This window comes from Periplaneta americana, chromosome 3, assembly GCF_040183065.1.
Source record: "Periplaneta americana isolate PAMFEO1 chromosome 3, P.americana_PAMFEO1_priV1, whole genome shotgun sequence".
Lineage (NCBI taxonomy): Eukaryota > Metazoa > Arthropoda > Insecta > Blattodea > Blattidae > Periplaneta > Periplaneta americana.
This window is the reverse complement of record NC_091119.1, coordinates 75,953,719-75,971,549: the sequence shown is the minus strand read 5'-3', so window position 1 is coordinate 75,971,549 and position 17,831 is coordinate 75,953,719. Positions and strand designations below refer to the sequence as shown.

At 34.6% G+C, this 17,831-nt stretch overlaps 1 protein-coding gene across 9 annotated transcripts in view; it reads left to right on the top strand.

Moving 5' to 3' along the window:
* The window catches only part of fs(1)h (female sterile (1) homeotic), a 638,308-nt gene that overhangs the window by 605,329 nt on the left and 15,148 nt on the right, over positions 1 to 17,831 (top strand). For all 9 annotated transcript variants that reach the window (XM_069820799.1, XM_069820803.1, XM_069820802.1 and 6 more), the window contains 2 exons: positions 141 to 268; positions 16,202 to 16,361. In XM_069820799.1, the coding sequence (XP_069676900.1) occupies positions 141 to 268; positions 16,202 to 16,361 (288 nt within the window). The remainder of the gene's footprint in view (positions 1 to 140; positions 269 to 16,201; positions 16,362 to 17,831) is intronic.

Here is a 17,831-nt window from a genome sequence, read left to right as displayed (position 1 = left end):
TTTTATATAACAAATCAGTATACCTTTGACATAAAAATATTACTTTTGTTTTAAAAAGTTAAAGAGAAACAAATCATTTTACTCATTTTATATTGAGATTTTGTGTGTTGTGATTAAAAAATGTCACTTGTCTTGAACAGCAACGTGCGCTGATTGAACAGCAAGAACTTCGTCGTGTTCAGAAAGAGCAGCAAGAAAAGGAAAGATTACGTCTTGAGAATGAGAAACGAAGAGAACGTGAAGAGGAAGAGGCCCTGGAGAAAGCAAGGTGAGTGACTTGTATTGTTTTATGATGCAGATGTTCTTTGAATAAGTAATATTCTGGTTTCCCCCTTTCCCTGTTCTGCATGAGCTGTCTCATGGAATGAGAGTAAATAATTTAACGTAATTGAATGTAGCATTTATTGTCGGAATAAGGAAGTTGTCCTTGGTGATCAAGTGTTTGTAACCAAAATGTAAAGATTCAAATATGGCAAATGGTAATGAATCTTTAAGCACAATAAAAATTCCTAGTGTACATTCTGTCAAAGAAAGTAAAGCTGGAACTTGCAGCATAGGTTTATCAGATGTAAAAGAATCCACTCCCTGAATGAAAGGGCTTCAGACAATTTATATATTCTGGGCTTACTGGAAAAAGTTACTAACTACTTGAAAAGCAGTAAGACTTACCAACTTATTCCTGTAAACCCACAATATATTTCCACAAAAAAAAAAAAAGGGAACATTTTCCTCTCAATACATGTGTGATCACTAGGATCCAGAAAACAGTAACACAAAAATGTTTCATGAAAAGTTAACAATTTTGAACTTACAGTAGTCTCATTTTCATTATGGATAAGCAGTATGTAAAATATTTCCGTTATTGCATCACTATTATTGTTCAAGTCTTTGAAATCTGAACTGTACCTCACTTTAACTGCCACTTGGCTCTTCGTCACCTCACTTGGAGTGCCTCATTGTTGCTGGATCTTAATTAATGTAGAGTGCTATTGATTTTAAAAATGTGGAGACTGGGAAAAGTCAAACGAAAACAAACAAGCTGCGGATATGGAAATTATGAGTAATGAACATTTTTTTCTTTTACGGAGGAGAGACCTGAGGGCATGTGCTACAACCTGAGGCTTATTGTACTTACCACTCCTGTTCTGTGAATGACATTTGTAGCTGAATGGCCACGCTCTTGTGCAAGTACAACACACTGCACTGTGAACTTAACCTAGGCTATGGTATTGATGATGATAATTTGTGAATTAATGATGGTGAAATGAGTCCGAGACTCAGTGCAGAAAGTTACCCAGCAATTTTGGTTCAATTGATTGAGGAAAAACTTCGGAAAAAAACTCCAACCAGGATTTGAACCCGGCCTGCCCATTTCATGATCAGACATGCTAACCATTACTCCACAGCGGTGGACATAGTAATGAACCTAGTACTTTACAGTGTTCGTGAAAAAGAAAAACTACCTATGCCTTGTGGAAGAACACTCAACATTTAGTTCTTACTGCTTATGAATATGTACCTAGTTAGTAAAAAAAAAAAAAATGGAAAAAGGCTCTATTTGTGAAACAGCAAAGATGTTTAAATTAAACAGACAAACCATTAGTAAAATTGTAAGCAAGAGAGTTCCTACAACACCAGTGAAGAATTTTTATTGTAATAGACATTGCTTGTTCCAATAAGTTTCTTATTCATTTACTTTTTATTCTGTATAGTTCCGTCATTCTACTAAATATAAAATATTTAACAGATATGCAAGTGCAAAATGCTTATAATATAAAAATATTTAAACCATGTACACTTATAATAATTATAAAATGTATTGTAAGTCTACAAAACTTCAAAACAGGATGTGTATATTTCATATTTACATATTCTCAAATTGATCATGATTATTAACATGTTATTGACTATATGGTTAAGTATTAATGTATCCTATTATCCTGTTTGATTTCTGTGTCGCAGTTGAAAATTACGTAAGATGTAGCATTATGTTCTCATGCTAGTGATTAATATGATCTGGAAACAATAGTTTATATGTGAGTTGCCACATTATGTGGAAAATATAGATTAAAATGTTAAATATTGAAAATAATCGAACTTAAATTTTTGTTGATCATTGAACTGGAGAGGTCTGACTGCGACAAGTTGTAATTTTCAACTGTGTTACATATGTTCTATAGTTTAGTGGACTGACAAGTTAGCATACTGCGATCTGAACTACATTTTTGTGTTAAGATTGCAAAGGGGGTTACTTGTGTTTTCTAATGAAATATTATAGTAGAGTTAACCATAATGAAGACGAAGAATTTATACGGTAATTAATTTGGTTGAAAGCAGTGCTGATGACAACTAAACCAATTAAATTTTTTCTCTTCAAAATTAATCAATTTATTAATGTGATAATAATAATAATAATAATGTATGACTTGAGGCTTTCCCAGCGCTTGATGTAGAATAACTTTTCTCGGGTCCTCAGCCAGATGAGTTGGAGATTTGCTTCCAAGCTTTCGATGGCTAGCTCTGCCATCTTCTTCATTCTGAGAAGAGTTATAATAGTAATAATAATAATAATAATAATAATAATCTCTTCTTGCCATATATTGGGCTGATGGCTTGTCACAGTCTCATTCCATCATTTCAGTGGACAAACCAAAGATATAATAACAACATAACAATAATAGTAACAACAATAATAATAACAACATATAATAATAATTAGAATATTTATAATTTTGGACACCACAGAGAAAAAGTAAACATGACAGTGCCACACACTTTTTTTTAAAATAGGGCAGGTGGCTGGCTACAGTAAATTATTATTTTTAAAAGTTAATGCAACTGAGATCGGCTGCTGCTTGTCCATAATGAAAACAGGACTACAGTACATAAAATTAATTTCAAGTGCATTGGTTATTTGTGACAGAGTTGATAATTAAGAATATATGCAGGGCGATTCACGAAGATCGTGCTATATTCTAGGCTCAGATTTCTGACATCATGATGAAGAAAAAAGTTCATGTAAATATATGTCATATTTCTAAAGTTGAGTGAGTTACACCTTCCTGAATGTTAAATATAAACGTGGAAATTATTAAGATTTAAGCATTTCAATTACGAGAATGCTACTGGGTGTATTATAAATTCATTACAGAACATTCACATTATTACTCACCTGAAAAATCTGTATTGAAGTCAGTTTTCAAAGACCCCACCTTCTGCAGCAATACATGAAATCCAAATGAACTGCACGCACCATATTCCCTAATTTCCATTGTTTGCCATCAATCTCCTCGGATGCTAGTTAGATATGTTATACCAACTCCTCTCGCGTGTTTACTATCACACTGTACACATTGTCTATAAACCATCTCACAAGCAATCATCTAATGTCATTGCAGCACTGGAGAGTGAATCAGTATCTCTTAGCGACTGAAACGTACGAACGAAAACACCACGTGATGGCATTCTACTAACTGGAAATCTTCTTCGATATTCGTCCACAGCATTTCTAGCATTTCTGTCACAAAAGCCAGACATACACATAAATCATATCTGGGTACTCGATATTGGAAAAGTGAAATGACATTTTTGCTAACACATATGCACTGAATGAGAGACAATGACTGACTGCTACAGTGATCTTGTTTTGTCCTATTGTGTTATCTCTAACCCTGACTCTGATGTCACGAGACTTTGTGTCACTGCTATCAGTTATACTGTAACACACAGTTCCAGACGTCCAGAGAGAGAGAGAGAGAGAGAAGTTCACAAGGATGCGTGTTACAGAAGAAAGAATCGTGATTTTATCCTAACTATTCGAAATCAGACACATGTATATATTGTGGCAACCGTGCTGGAAGGTTTTCGTTGCCTCTGGAGTCGAGCGCGCGTCCGGCAGAAGGGAGGGCGCGCGGGAAGGAAGGAGGCGCGGGAGACGAGGCTCGAGCTCCGGGGGGCGCTGGAGATTGTGTGGGTCTCTGGCGTTTCGTCAGCCCACGCGAGTTGTGTGGATATAAAGGGAAAAGTTGAGATGGTGTCGGGTGGAGTTCCCGGGTAGCTTAGTTGTCAGAGCACTGGTCCGTTCAACCAGAGGTGCCAGGATCGATACCCGGCCCCGGAACAATTTTTCCCTTGAAATTATTCAAATCTGCTTTACAGGGAGCTTTACCTGAAAGACTAGATTTGCATAATTGGGGTGAAGAATTTTCTCAACATCTATAATGCATTAGTTGAATCAAAAATATTATATAATATTGAGATCTGGGGTAGTAGATTATCCAACAGAAACATCGATAAAGTAAGAGCCAAAATGTGTAAAAAATTTCTAGGAATACCAGAAAATGCTTCTAACATGGCAGCGTTACTAGAGATGGGAACCGATTCGAATCTGGGAATTATTCTAGAAAGAAAAATTAAATATTTAGGTAATATTCTGTTTAGGAATGATTCAGTAATTATGAAAACATGTATCTTCTGTATGGAAGCTGCTAATTGGAAATCGAATTGGCTGAAAGAGCTGGAACGAGAAATAAACAGATTAGGTCTAAATTGGCTATGGAGAGAACTAGGGTCTATAAACACGAAAACTATTGGAAGAATAGTAAAAGAGAGGGCAAACGAAATTTCGAGACAAGATATTTTTAGTAATATTAAAGACCTAGGATCACTGAAATACTATAGGGATGTTAAACAGTTTTGGGAACAGGAAGAATATATTAGACTAAATTCCACGGAAGAGAGAACAGGAATGGCATGGTGGAGATTAGGTATCTGGAGGCTCAAGAATAAGAGAGGGAATGTAGAGAAGGATAAATGTCATTTGTGTGGACTAGCAGAAGACGCAATGCATATTGCGTTAAAGTGTCAGGCAACGAATGATTTGAGACACAGTTGGGTGGATAAAAAATTTCTACAAATAAATGCTATAGTAGCTTATAAAAAAATGAATGGTCCCCTTAACGCCAGCAGTCTGCATAAATTAGGAAAATTTCTTTTTAGAGTTAAAATTAGATGGGAAGAGAAAGTCAAAGCTCTAACGGATGAGTAGTCGGACACGATAGAAAACTACGAAAAGTAGTCAATGAAGTTAACAGAATAATTTTTAAAACATTGAGTATAGAAGTGAAAAAGCTAAAGTAAGAGTTTTAAATACAAGAGCTATACTTATTATTAGTTTATTGTTATTATTATTATTATTATTATTATTATTATTATTATTATTATTACTAGCCGTACCCGTGCGCTCCACTGCACCCGTTAGAAATAAATATAAAGTAATTACATAATTAAAATAGGACATTTGATCGAGGGAACATTCATGTTTGATAGAAGGATAAATCGTTTAATATGTTACTTAATTTAAATTGTATTTAAAATATTAAAATGCGATCATTTTGATCCAGAGACCACTCATTTGGTGCAATTACAATTCCTTTAACATGTTTCCTAATTGTTATTACCAATTATTTTTGGAAAAGCGAAAATTAACAGAAAAATTTTGGCTACAGATTTATTATTATGTTTATATTATATTATATTATGAAAAAGTGTGTTGATAACGGATGTACTCGAATTAGAAAGTTTTTAATTTGTTGTGGGAGCTCTTGAATCTCAGGAGGAACAACTTTTACAACAGCGCAACATAATCTGCTTGGCTCATTACCCAATTTTTTTGCATTGCATTTATTGCATATGTATTTTATGTATTTTAACACGATTCAATTGAGCATAGTTAAAATTTGAATTATAAAATAATGGATTGCTAAGCTAACGTACTATTACTGCATACTAAATCAATACACTCTTGTTGTTCGTTAATTCTCTGAGATAAAAATGAATATGTTCATAAACATTATTATAAGAAATACAGGAAATGAATACAGAATAACCTATCAAGTTTTCTGTGCATAAGAAGCTATTTTAATCTTACCTGTCCTCAATTCACTCACAAGTTATTATAATAACATTATAGCATTATGTCCATCCAGAGAAACTACACTTTCCAATGATGAAATAATAATTAATTATAGAAATCGATTAATTTAGCTTCTGATATTACTTCATACAAGCACAAAAACATTGTCTGTAGGCTATGTTTCATAGCTTTCGATTGTTGTATCCAAGGCCCATTATAGACGAAGTCATTTGTTTTTTATTTCAATACACTGCCTTAGATGGCAGTTATTTTAATTTTAAAACTCATTTATCTCATTAAATATCAGTCCTATCAAAAATTTTTCAGAGAATAAAACTTATCAGAAATCATTTTTAAAGAAACTTTTGTTATGTAACATATTTCACAAAAATCAATAATAAGCGAGATATTTCGATTTATTTAATTCAGGCCCCCTTATAACCCCCCTTTTAAATAACGTATTTTGAATGCCATATAGCCTATAATCTAAGTTACTACGAACTTAATTTATATTCCAATTTTCATCGAAATCGGTTCAGCCATTATCACGTGAAAAGGTAACAAACATACAGACAGACAGACAGACATACAAACAAAAATTTCAAAAAAGCGATTTTCGGTTTCAGGGTGGTTAATTATATATGTTAGGACCAATTATTTTTGGAAAATCGAAAATTGCCAGAAAAATTTCGGCTACAGATTTATTATTAGTATAGATTATTATTATTTTTATTATTATTATTATTATTATTATTATTATTATTATTATTATTATTATTATTATTATTATTATTAGGGTGTACAGAGGATACTTACAGGTTCAATATGTAATAGTTCTTCTTGTAATGTTTGTATAGAGAGTGATGGCGGATTAAGAACTGGAACACATCTAATCCACCATGACGTGAACAAAGATTGATTAAATAAATATTTAGTAAAGTGAAGCGATGTGCCTCTTGCTCCAATAAGATGGCCCTTTACTTCTCATGCATAATGAAGCGGGTACTCACTATATTAATGTTTTGATTGAAATCTTTAATAAGTTCAGAAAATTCCAAAAATCTATAATGTCTCCTTTTATTATTTCCTTCACACAACCAAATAGATCACATCTTGATAGATAAACGGAGACACACTAGTATAGTAGACATTCGAATTTCAGGGGTGCAGACTGTAATTCTGACCATTATTTGGTAATTGGAGAATTAAGAGAAAGACTATCAGTAGCCAAGCGAGTAGAGCAACAAGTTAATATTACTAAATTCAATATTTTTAAATTAAAGGACGAGGAAACTAAGCAAAATTATCAGGTCGAAATTTCGAATAGGTTTGCCACTTTAGAAAGTTCCGACGAAGTTGAGAAAGAATTAGATGTTAACAGCGTGTGGTAAAATATCAGAGATAGTATCAAAATTGCACCTAAGCAGAGCATAGGTTACTATGAAACTAAGAAAAAGAAACCGTGGTTTGATGAAGATTGTTGCATGGTAGTAGAAAGAAGGAAACAGGCAAAATTGAAATTCTTACGGGATCCAGTTGAGGAGAATAGAGATAATTATTTCAATGAAAGACAGGAAGCAAGTCGTATGCTTAGGAATAAAAAGAGAGATTACTTGAAGGAAAAACTGAATGAGGTAGAAACAAATAGTAAGAATAAAAACATTCGAGATTTATATAAGGGTATAAAGAAGAACGAATATCATCCAAGGGTAAACGTGATCAAGGATGAGAATGGTGATTTGCTTGCAGACACTCCATCAATCCTAAACAGATGGAAAAACTATTTTGAGCAATTATTAAATGTACATAGGCCAAATAGAAATGATCGGGACAAAATTGAAATACAAACTGCTGAGCCATTTATACCTGAACCCATGCTTTCAGAAGTCGAAATTGCGATAGAAAATCTGAAAAAGTACAAGTCTCCAGGTATCGATCAAATTCCAGCAGAATTAATACAAGAAGGTGGAAGTGCATTATATAGCGAAATTTATAAACTTGTACTCGCTATTTGGGAAAAGGAAATTGTACCAGAACAATGGAAGGAGTCCATAATTGTACCTATTTTTAAAAAGGGGGACAAAACCAACTGTGGTAACTTTCGAGGAATATCACTTTTGTTGACGTTGTACAAAGTTTTATCCAATATTCTTTTGAGAAGATTAACTCCGCATGTAGATGAAATTATTGGGGATCATCAGTGTGGTTTTCAGCGTAATAGGTCGACTATTGATCAGATTTTTTGTATTCGACAGATAATGGAGAAAAAATGGGAGTATAAGGGTACAGTACATCAGTTATTTATAGATTTCAAAAAGGCATATGACTCGGTTAAGAGGGAAGTATTATATGATATTCTTATTGAATTTGGTATTCCCAAGAAACTAGTTCGATTAATTAAAATGTGTCTCAGTGAAACATACAGCAGAGTCCGTATAGGTCAGTTTCTATCTGATGCTTTTCCAATTCACTGCGGGCTAAAGCAGGGAGATGCTTTACTTTTTAACTTCACTTTAGAGTATGCCATTAGGAAAGTTCAGGATAACAGGTAGGGTTTGGAATTGAACAGGTTACATCAGCTTCTTGTCTATGCGGATGATGTGAATATGTTAGGAGAAAATCCACAAACTATTAGGGAAAACACGGAAATTTTACTTGAAGCAAGTAAAGCGATCGGTTTGGAAGTAAATCCCGAAAAGACAAAGTATATGATTATGTCTCGTGACCAGAATATTGTACGAAATGGAAATATAAAAATTGGGGATTTATCCTTCGAAGAGGTGGAAAAATTCGAATATCTTGGAGCAACAGTAACAAATATAAATGACACCCGGGAGGAAATTAAATGCAGAATAAATATGGGAAATGCGTGTTATTATTCGGTTGAGAAGCTTTTATCATCTAGTCTGCTGTCCAAAAATCTGAAAGTTAGAATTTATAAAACAGTTATATTACCAGTTGTTCTGTATGGTTGTGAAACTTGGACTCTCACTCTGAGAGAGGAACATAGGTTAAGGGTGTTTGAGAATAAGGTGCTTAGGAAAATATTTGGGGCTAAGAGGGATGAAGTTACAGGAGAATGGAGAAAGTTACACAACGTGGAACTGCACGCATTGTATTTTTCACCTGACATAATTAGGAACATTAAATCCAGATGTTTGCGATGGGCAGGGCATGTAGCACGTATGGGCGAATCCAGGAATGCATATAGAGTGTTAGTTGGGAGACCGGAGGGAAAAAGACCTTTGGGGAGGCCGAGACGTAGATGGAAGGATAATATTAAAATGGATTTGAGGGAGGTGGGATATGATGATAGGGACTGGATTAATCTTGCACAGGATAGGGACCGATGGCGGGCTTATGTGAGGGCGGCAATGAACCTTCGGGTTCCTTAAAAGCCATTTGTAAGTAAGTTTATTATTTCCTTTCTCTTAAACAGAATTAACAACAAACTTTCAAAAACAAGTAACAAGAATATCTTGAATTCGAACAATTACTAATCAGTTAAAAATCAGGTCATTAAAACTTGCTTTATCTCATCCAGCAACACCCTTTTTACATGTCCATTAAACTCTCTCTCAACCCAACATAACCCATGTCACAATAACAAACTCCAGACTTCCCGTGTAACCTTATTACATAACAAAGTCATTCCGAACCCAGTTGATCTCTCCAGCTCAATTGATTCTCTCGTATTAACCGCCGTATCAGGGCAGATCTCCAACTGCCTCGCATTCCAACTGTCCTCCATACGACGATCCTCCTACCCTCCACCATCCAGGTGGGAGGCCAAAGGTGATCGATGCATACGCACGGAAATAGTAAAAAAACTGATACACCGGAAGTCATTTTGTAAACATACATATTCAAGAAAGATACCCAAATTTACATTCTGCTGGATTACAATATAAACCATCCAAACATACCATTACAATAATTAACACAGTTATAGCTCTCACATACGTGAAGAATGCAGAGTTCATAAATTTCCTTTTTTTCTTCATTCACTCACTAGACTGATTACCATCTATTTCCCATATAGGATAGGTAGGATCCAAAATAAGCCCAAGTCCCTCTTCATGGTAACATTGTCAATTACTTACTTACTTACAAATGGCTTTTAAGGAACCTGAAGGTTCATTGCCGCCCTCACATAAGCCCCCCATCTGTCCCTATCCTGTGCAAGATTAATCCAGTCTCTATCATCATATCCCACTCCCTCAAATCCATTTTAATATTATCCTCCCATCTACGTCTCGGCCTCCCTAAAGGTCTTTTTCCCTCCGGTCTCCCAACTAACACTCTATATGCATTTCTGCATTCGCCCATACGTGCTACATGCCCTGCCCATCTCAAACATCTGGATTTAATGTTCCTAATTATGTCAGGTGAAGAATACAATGTGTGCAGTTCTGCGTTGTGTAACTTTCTCCATTCTCCTGTAACTTCATCCCTCTTAGTCCCAAATATTTTCCTAAGCACCTTATTCTCAAACACCCTTAACCTATGTTCCTCTCTCAGAGTGAGAGTCTAAGTTTCACAACCATACAGAACAACTGGTAATATAACTGTTTTATAAATTCTAACTTTCAGATTTTTGGACAGCAGACTGGATAATAAGAGCTTCTCAATCGAATAATAACACGTATTTCCCATATTTATTCTGCGTTTAATTTCCTCCCGAGTGTCATTTATATTTGTTACTGTTGCTCCAAGATATTTGAATTTTTCCACCTCTTCGAAGGATAAATCTCCAATTTTCATATTTCCATTTCGTACAATATTCTGGTCACGAGACATAATCATATACTTTGTCTTTTCGGGATTTACTTCCAAACCGATTGCTTTACTTGCTTCAAGTAAAATTTCCGTGTTTTCCCTAATCGTTTGTGGATTTTCTCCTAACATATTCACGTCATCCGCATAGACAAGAAGCTGATGTAACCTGTTCAATTCCAAACCCTGCCTGTATCCTGAACTTTCCTAATGGCATATTCTAAAGCGAAGTTAAAAAGTAAAGGTGATAGTGCATCTCCCTGCTTTAGCCCGCAGTGAATTGGAAAAACATCAGATAGAAACTGACCTATACGGACTCTGTTGTATGTTTCACTGAGACACATTTTAATTAATCGAACTAGTTTCTTGGGAATACCAAATTCAATAAGAATATCATATAATACTTCCCTCTTAACTTAGTCATATGCCTTTTTGAAATCTATAAATAACTGATGTACTGTACCCTTATACTCCCATTTTTTCTCCATTATCTGTCGAATACAAAAAATCTGATCAATAGTCGATCTATTACGCTGAAAACCACATTGATGATCCCCAATAATTTCATCTACGTACGGAGTTAATCTTCTCAAAAGGATATTGAACAAAACTTTGTACAACGTCAACAAAAGTGATATTCCTCGAAAGTTACCACAGTTGGTTTTGTCCCCCTTTTTAAAAATAGGTACAATTATGGACTCCTTCCATTGTTCTGGTACAATTTCCTTTTCCCAAATAGCAAGTAAAAGTTTATAAATTTCGCTATATAATGCACTTCCACCCTCTTGTATTAATTCTGCTGGAATTTGATCGATACCTGGAGACTTGTACTTTTTCAGATTTTCTATCGCAATTTCGACTTCTGAAAGCGTGGGTTCAGGTATAAACGGCTCAGCAGTTTGTATTTCAATTTTGTCCCGATCATTTCTATTTGGCCTATGTACATTTAGTAGTTGCGCAAAATAGTTTTTCCATCTGTTTAGGATTGATGGAGAGTCTGCAAGCAAGTCACCATTCTCATCCTTGATCACGTTTACCCTTGGCTGATATCCGTTTTTAAATTCCTTTATACCCTTATATAAATCTCGAATGTTTTTATATTTTTACTATTTGTTTCTACCTCATTCAGTTTTTCCTTCAAGTAACCTCTCTTTTTATTCCTAAGTGTATGACTTGCTTCCCGTCTTTCATTGAAATAATTATCTCTCTTCTCCTCAACTGGATCCTGTAAGAATTTCAATTTTGCCTGTTTCCTTCTTTCTACTACCATGCAACAATCTTCATCAAACCACGGTTTCTTTTTCTTAGTTTCATAATAACCTATGCTCTGCTCAGCTGCAATTTTGATACTATCTCTGATATTTTCCCACACGCTATTAACATCTAATTCTTTCTCAACTTCGTCGGAACTCTCTAAAGTGGCAAACCTATTCGAAATTTCGACCTGATAATTTTGCTTAGCTTTCTCGTCCTTTAATTTCAAAATATTGAATTTAGTAATATTAACATTGTCAATACATTTATTATTACCATCTGACAAAAGACAATGGACCTCCTCATGTACTTCCCTTTCGACAAAATTCGAGAATATGATCAAGTATGTCCGATTCTTCACATCCCAATGACATCTACAAGTAGAACTCAAATATCTGCCTGGAAATGTTCTCACTGCTGCTGTATTGAATGGTGGCTTAATTTAATTAGCCATAGGGTCTTCTGCAAATGTAGAAACTCCTTTACCCTTTATAGGAAGATGACTCCATATATCAAAGACCTTCATGCACAATTGTTTTCTTAATTATCATCCAGACTGCGTCATAACATCATTATAGGGAATGTCCAGATTATGTAAAGCAGTTTTAATCCCAGATCCCAAAATTCTACATAGGTGTTATAATGTTCATCAACCACTACTAGAAGACGTTATGTTGAAATGTTGAAGAGATGCTTCCCATTCTGCTTTAATTAGACTCTTCCATCCATGTCATCCTAACTATAGTTGCCTATACTTATACAGTGTTAAAATTATGGAAATGTATGTAATATGCCTAAATCGCTTCACCAATTTCTCACCTACATCAAAATTCAATTCTGCTAGTTTTCATCCTCACCTATCATCATGCCATGAGAAGCAATAAATTTAACTTTAAGGTATTCCTATTGCATAAATAGTATTCCTATTAACATAGCCAGCCAGATTGGTGAAGTTATCAAAGTATTATTGGACCATATTTTCTGAAGGAGCAATCTAATTTGGGGGGGGGGGGGGGGGAAGCATTAGATTCTTTGATTCTGCATTTCGAAAATTTATATAAATTATGAAGAACTCTTCTTGTAAGTGTAACAGTTTTCTTCTCAGAATTTATCCCAGATGTAGTATAAAATAAAAATGTTATTGTCCAATTGAAAGCAAGAGAAAGCCCACTGACTTCGAGTACAAAGTAGCTTCTACTTTTCTGGTATTCACAGTCAGAAACCATGATGATCAAACTTTGCAACCCTTGTTTCTTTACTTTCACCATAGAAAGAATTTGCATAAATTAAATATAACAGGGTGTTCACCCATAGGGAAAGCAGGAAAAATGTCACGGAATTGAGGAACAAGTTTGGAAATGTATTCTTCTGCCAAATAAAATGGACGTATTTGCCTATAACTGAAACAAAAGTAATTTTACCGAATTTTTAATGTTTAGATCTTCGGTTCACTATAAATATCCTGTCCTTTTGCCAAGTCTGATCAGTCATATTGGTTGCATTCAGCCAGGATAGTGCTAAGACAGCAAAAATATTAAATGCCTTGCTCACAGACAGCACTTTGGCTTTGCTGTAACACCGGTCACCATTTCTCGTAGCAATTTTTTTCTCTGTACTTCCGCTGCTCACTCAGCAAAGGAAGAAGGGTGTGATTGTTTGTAAACACAGTGGACATTTTGGAATCAGGTAGTTCAGCTCTCACAGCTGCTGCCACTCATCAAAAATTAATAGCCGAATTAGCACTGTCCTGGCTGAACATGACCATTGTGCTTACAGCTTTCTTAATCGTCCTTTTTTTCATGCAATGGACATTGTTTTTTTAGACTGGAGAGACAATAGAATGCTATGATATCAAGTGTGTGCAGTTTTGTGAATATAGATCAGTATTTAAATAAAGTATCGTTCAGGGTGCTTACTGATTTCCAGTGGATCAAATTCATGACTTTTCCATTACCTCTTTAGTTAAATTCTTGACCTGTCGGCAATGTGCATAGCACAATGACAAAGATTGTCTTTTTTAATGAACCCCTACCTGAAAGGCAGTTGAGATGAGAGTTGAATGTAATTCTTATGTCACTAAAATTGCCTGTCATCATGAATAATGTTATTATGTATGACTTGCACTATACCATTCATCAAATTCTACGTGTTTAGAGAAATAAAAACATTCAACTCTCAGCTAGAATGGGGTATGACTATTTTTAGATATATTTATCATTACATCTATTAAGATACAAATTATTTTAACATGTTAATGCTGTAAAACTTACAAGTTTCATTAGGGCAATTTATAAAAATTATGAAAGTACAAAATTTATGGAGAATATTACATTTCACAGTAAAATACTTAGTGTTAAGTATCTTAGCTAAACTTGAAATCTCAACATCCAAAACTTCAGCTTCTTCGTTTGCTTTTTCTATAAGCTTTGTTTTCTTATCTTTATTTCTTGAAGCGTTCTTCTTTTTTAAGGCATGTATTCTTTTTGATGAAGCATTTTTCACAGCTAGTATAATTGATTTGATGTCCACATTCAGTTCTTTCTCACTATTAAGTAAACCATCTAACGATTGTATTGCATTGTAAACACTTCTTTCTGCAACAACTGTATCTTCTAAGTTTTCAATTAGAAGTTCTTTGTTAATAGAAAAGTTTCTTCGAGCCTTGAAATCATAGCATTCTATCGTCTCTCCAGTCTAAAAAGCCTGCCATGAACCATGCATACAGTTTCTGTAAGAATTTGATAAAGTCGTTGTTTTTTCAGAATATTCCTTCTCTTTTTATGCACTGTGAGGAGATTTGAGATTTAATGTAGGTATATGGATGCACAATTAATAATTAAAATTTGTGCACTGCCACATCTCCTAGTCCCAAGGCAGAAATGTTACACGAAAATTTCTGACATTTTACATTGCTTCCATGACCATCTGTTCAGTTTCATTACTTTTTCATGACTTTCATGACAAGTAGACACCCTGTCATTACATTGTAAAAAAGAAGTTGTTTGTTGGGTTGGAGTTACTTGACTATTCAAAGCTTTATACAATATGCTTATGCTACACATTTTTCTACATTTAATAATGTCTTCATCAAAACCAAGGAAAACATTGTTTAATGAAAGATGGCTGCTTGATGATATTTTCAGAACGTGGTTGAAACCTATGCCATGGATCAAAACACATGGTAATCTGAAGACGCAAAATCAGGGTATATGCTGGGTGTGATAGCAGTTCAGTTTCTCCATAATGTGGGGATCTCGCATTGTCCTGTTGCAAGAGAATTTTATTTAAATTAACTAATGCCAGGTACCTCTCCCAAAACTTCATGAACTCATTCTACCTGTTAGGAATAAATATCAGCATCGACTGCATGTCTGTTTGAAACAAACTCCCAGTGAATCACACCTTCAAAATTCCACCAGACACATAACATTACTTCGGGGTCAAACTGGTTATGTTCAACATCAACTTTGACAGGCTGACAGCGATCAAGCCATTGTTTTGGAGTATCAAGGTTGCGGCAATACACCCATTTTTCATCACATGTGACAATTTCTCCTCAGTATCGCATTGAGTCTGTTCAGGTGTTAATCCATGAGGTACAGATCTGTAACTTCTTTAATGTTTTTTAAAGCTTCATGATGTGATGAAGTACTCATATTGCATCTTTCGAAGCACCAAGTTCTTCTGACAACCTGCTTATATTCGCAGTATTCCATGCATTAGGCCTTCCAAGACTTTGTAAATCTTTAATGTCTCCTTCTCTATTATTGAAACAATGAAACCATTGTTGTGCTGCATGCTTACTAACGACACCTTTACCCACGATTTCACATTTTCTTCGAGATGCGACAGCAACTTTATAATCTTGTTTCCATTAGTGTTTTAGAAGAACCCTAATCTAAAACTTTATCAGCTCATTTTATATTCTTTGTATTAACAGTTGACGACTGTACCAAGCTCATAATACGCAATAATAACCATAGTATTGCCCAATTAAAGGAAATCATTAAAATCTTGCAAAACATCGAACTTACTGTAAAAAAAGACACTACATATGAGATCACTTAATAATTTTATTACAGTCACATAATGGTACCATATTATCACTTTACTTATTGACATTGTTCCTGATGCTTTGCTGGTTGATGTATTTTAAAAAAAATCAGAGTTGGCTCATCCTTTTAGTAAAAGTCTTGTGCTTCACAGAATAGAAGTATGTCCTTAAATTGTTAATTTTGTTACGCTTTTGATTCTCAGGAAAGCAGCTCAGGAACAACAGCAGCAGTCAAGACAAGAAGACGTGAAGACATCGCCACCTCCAGAGAGTATAAACCCCAGCCAACAGATCCAGGATAAGTCAGCAGCTGAACGTGAACGCCAGCGACTCCGTGAACAGGAACGACGTCGCAGGGAGGCTGTAAGTGATAGTTCATTTTCTTGTTGAAATGAGCTCTTCGTCTGTTGTGCACATTTTATACTTCTCACTGTGCACATTTTATACTTCTCACTATATGATAGATATATGAAGAGTGAATATTGTAATGATTGATTTAAAGATTTTCACAGATATAAACATGCTTTCAGCATCCCTGATTACGAAAAAGTGGTTTGATGATGTCTGTCTCTGTGTACAGCAATTTTTTTCTGAAACTATTAGTTCGATTTTGTTCATATTCAATATTTATAAATATATTTTACCCGGAAATGATGCACATAAAATGTAATAATTCTAATGAAAAATTAATAGGATTTTCGTTGTGATTTTTTTTTTACTACTGGTACATAGAATAAACTGACAATCAAATTACAAGAGCTTATACAGGGTCCGACATTTGGTTCTGACGAGTTTCAACGTGCTGTTGTAAAGGGATTATAAGGTTTAAAAATTAAAACATAACACAGTATGTAGCTTGAGTAATGCAATTTATTGGAAAGTCTTCATTTTTTGAAATTACACATTTAAAGTGGTATCTTATGACCTGTTGTAATCTTGCATGAAAATTGTTCATGACACTTTGCAATAAACCTGGGGTTTCGTTGATTTCTTGCACTTCAGCCTGTATCCTGTTCTTCAGATCCTGGATAGAGTGTGGTCTGGTTTGAAATATTCTTGCTTTGAGGTGTCCCCACAAAAAGAAGTTAGGAGCTGTTAGATCTGGGGATCGAACTGGCCAGTTGATATCTCCAAACTAAGAAATTATGCGACCTGCAAAGAAATTTCTCAACAATCGCAGTATGTCTCTGGCAGTATGGGCCGTAGCCCCGCCTTGTTGAAACCACATGGGGTCATTCCACATCAAATCAACAAGGCGCTCAACCTGACCGACTCAGATTTCTTTCAAAATTTGAGGGTTTGTTTTACCTGCCGTGCTAACTAAAACTGCCGAGTTTCATAGGTCCTGTGCTTTTCGTTTTCTGTCAGTGGCGTTTCAAACATGAAGAAAAATCATATTTTTGTAAGCACGCCGCTTCAGTTTAAAATTATATATCTCAACAACGTCTCCAGATAAATTTACAAAAATTGAGTGATACATTCTTAATATGTGATAGTTTTTATTGCTTATATTGTTTTCTGCATATATTCAATTACACTAAAAAAAAAACATGGTGAAACAATTTTCATATATTCATATTTAAAAATGCGGGGGTTCTATTTTAAGCAAAAAAATATATAGTACGCCTCAATTAGTGATATTATGAACTGATAAGTTTCAACTTGGAATCATCATAGATTACAAAGATAGAAATTGTTATGTCACTGCAAGCGTAAGCTAACCGTATAAGTCGCGATAATTATGTCCCGCACATTCGTTGTATTTAATTATATTTGATTATATTCTTGAATGTCACTATGTAATTTAACATGTAGTACATAATTCGAATTTTT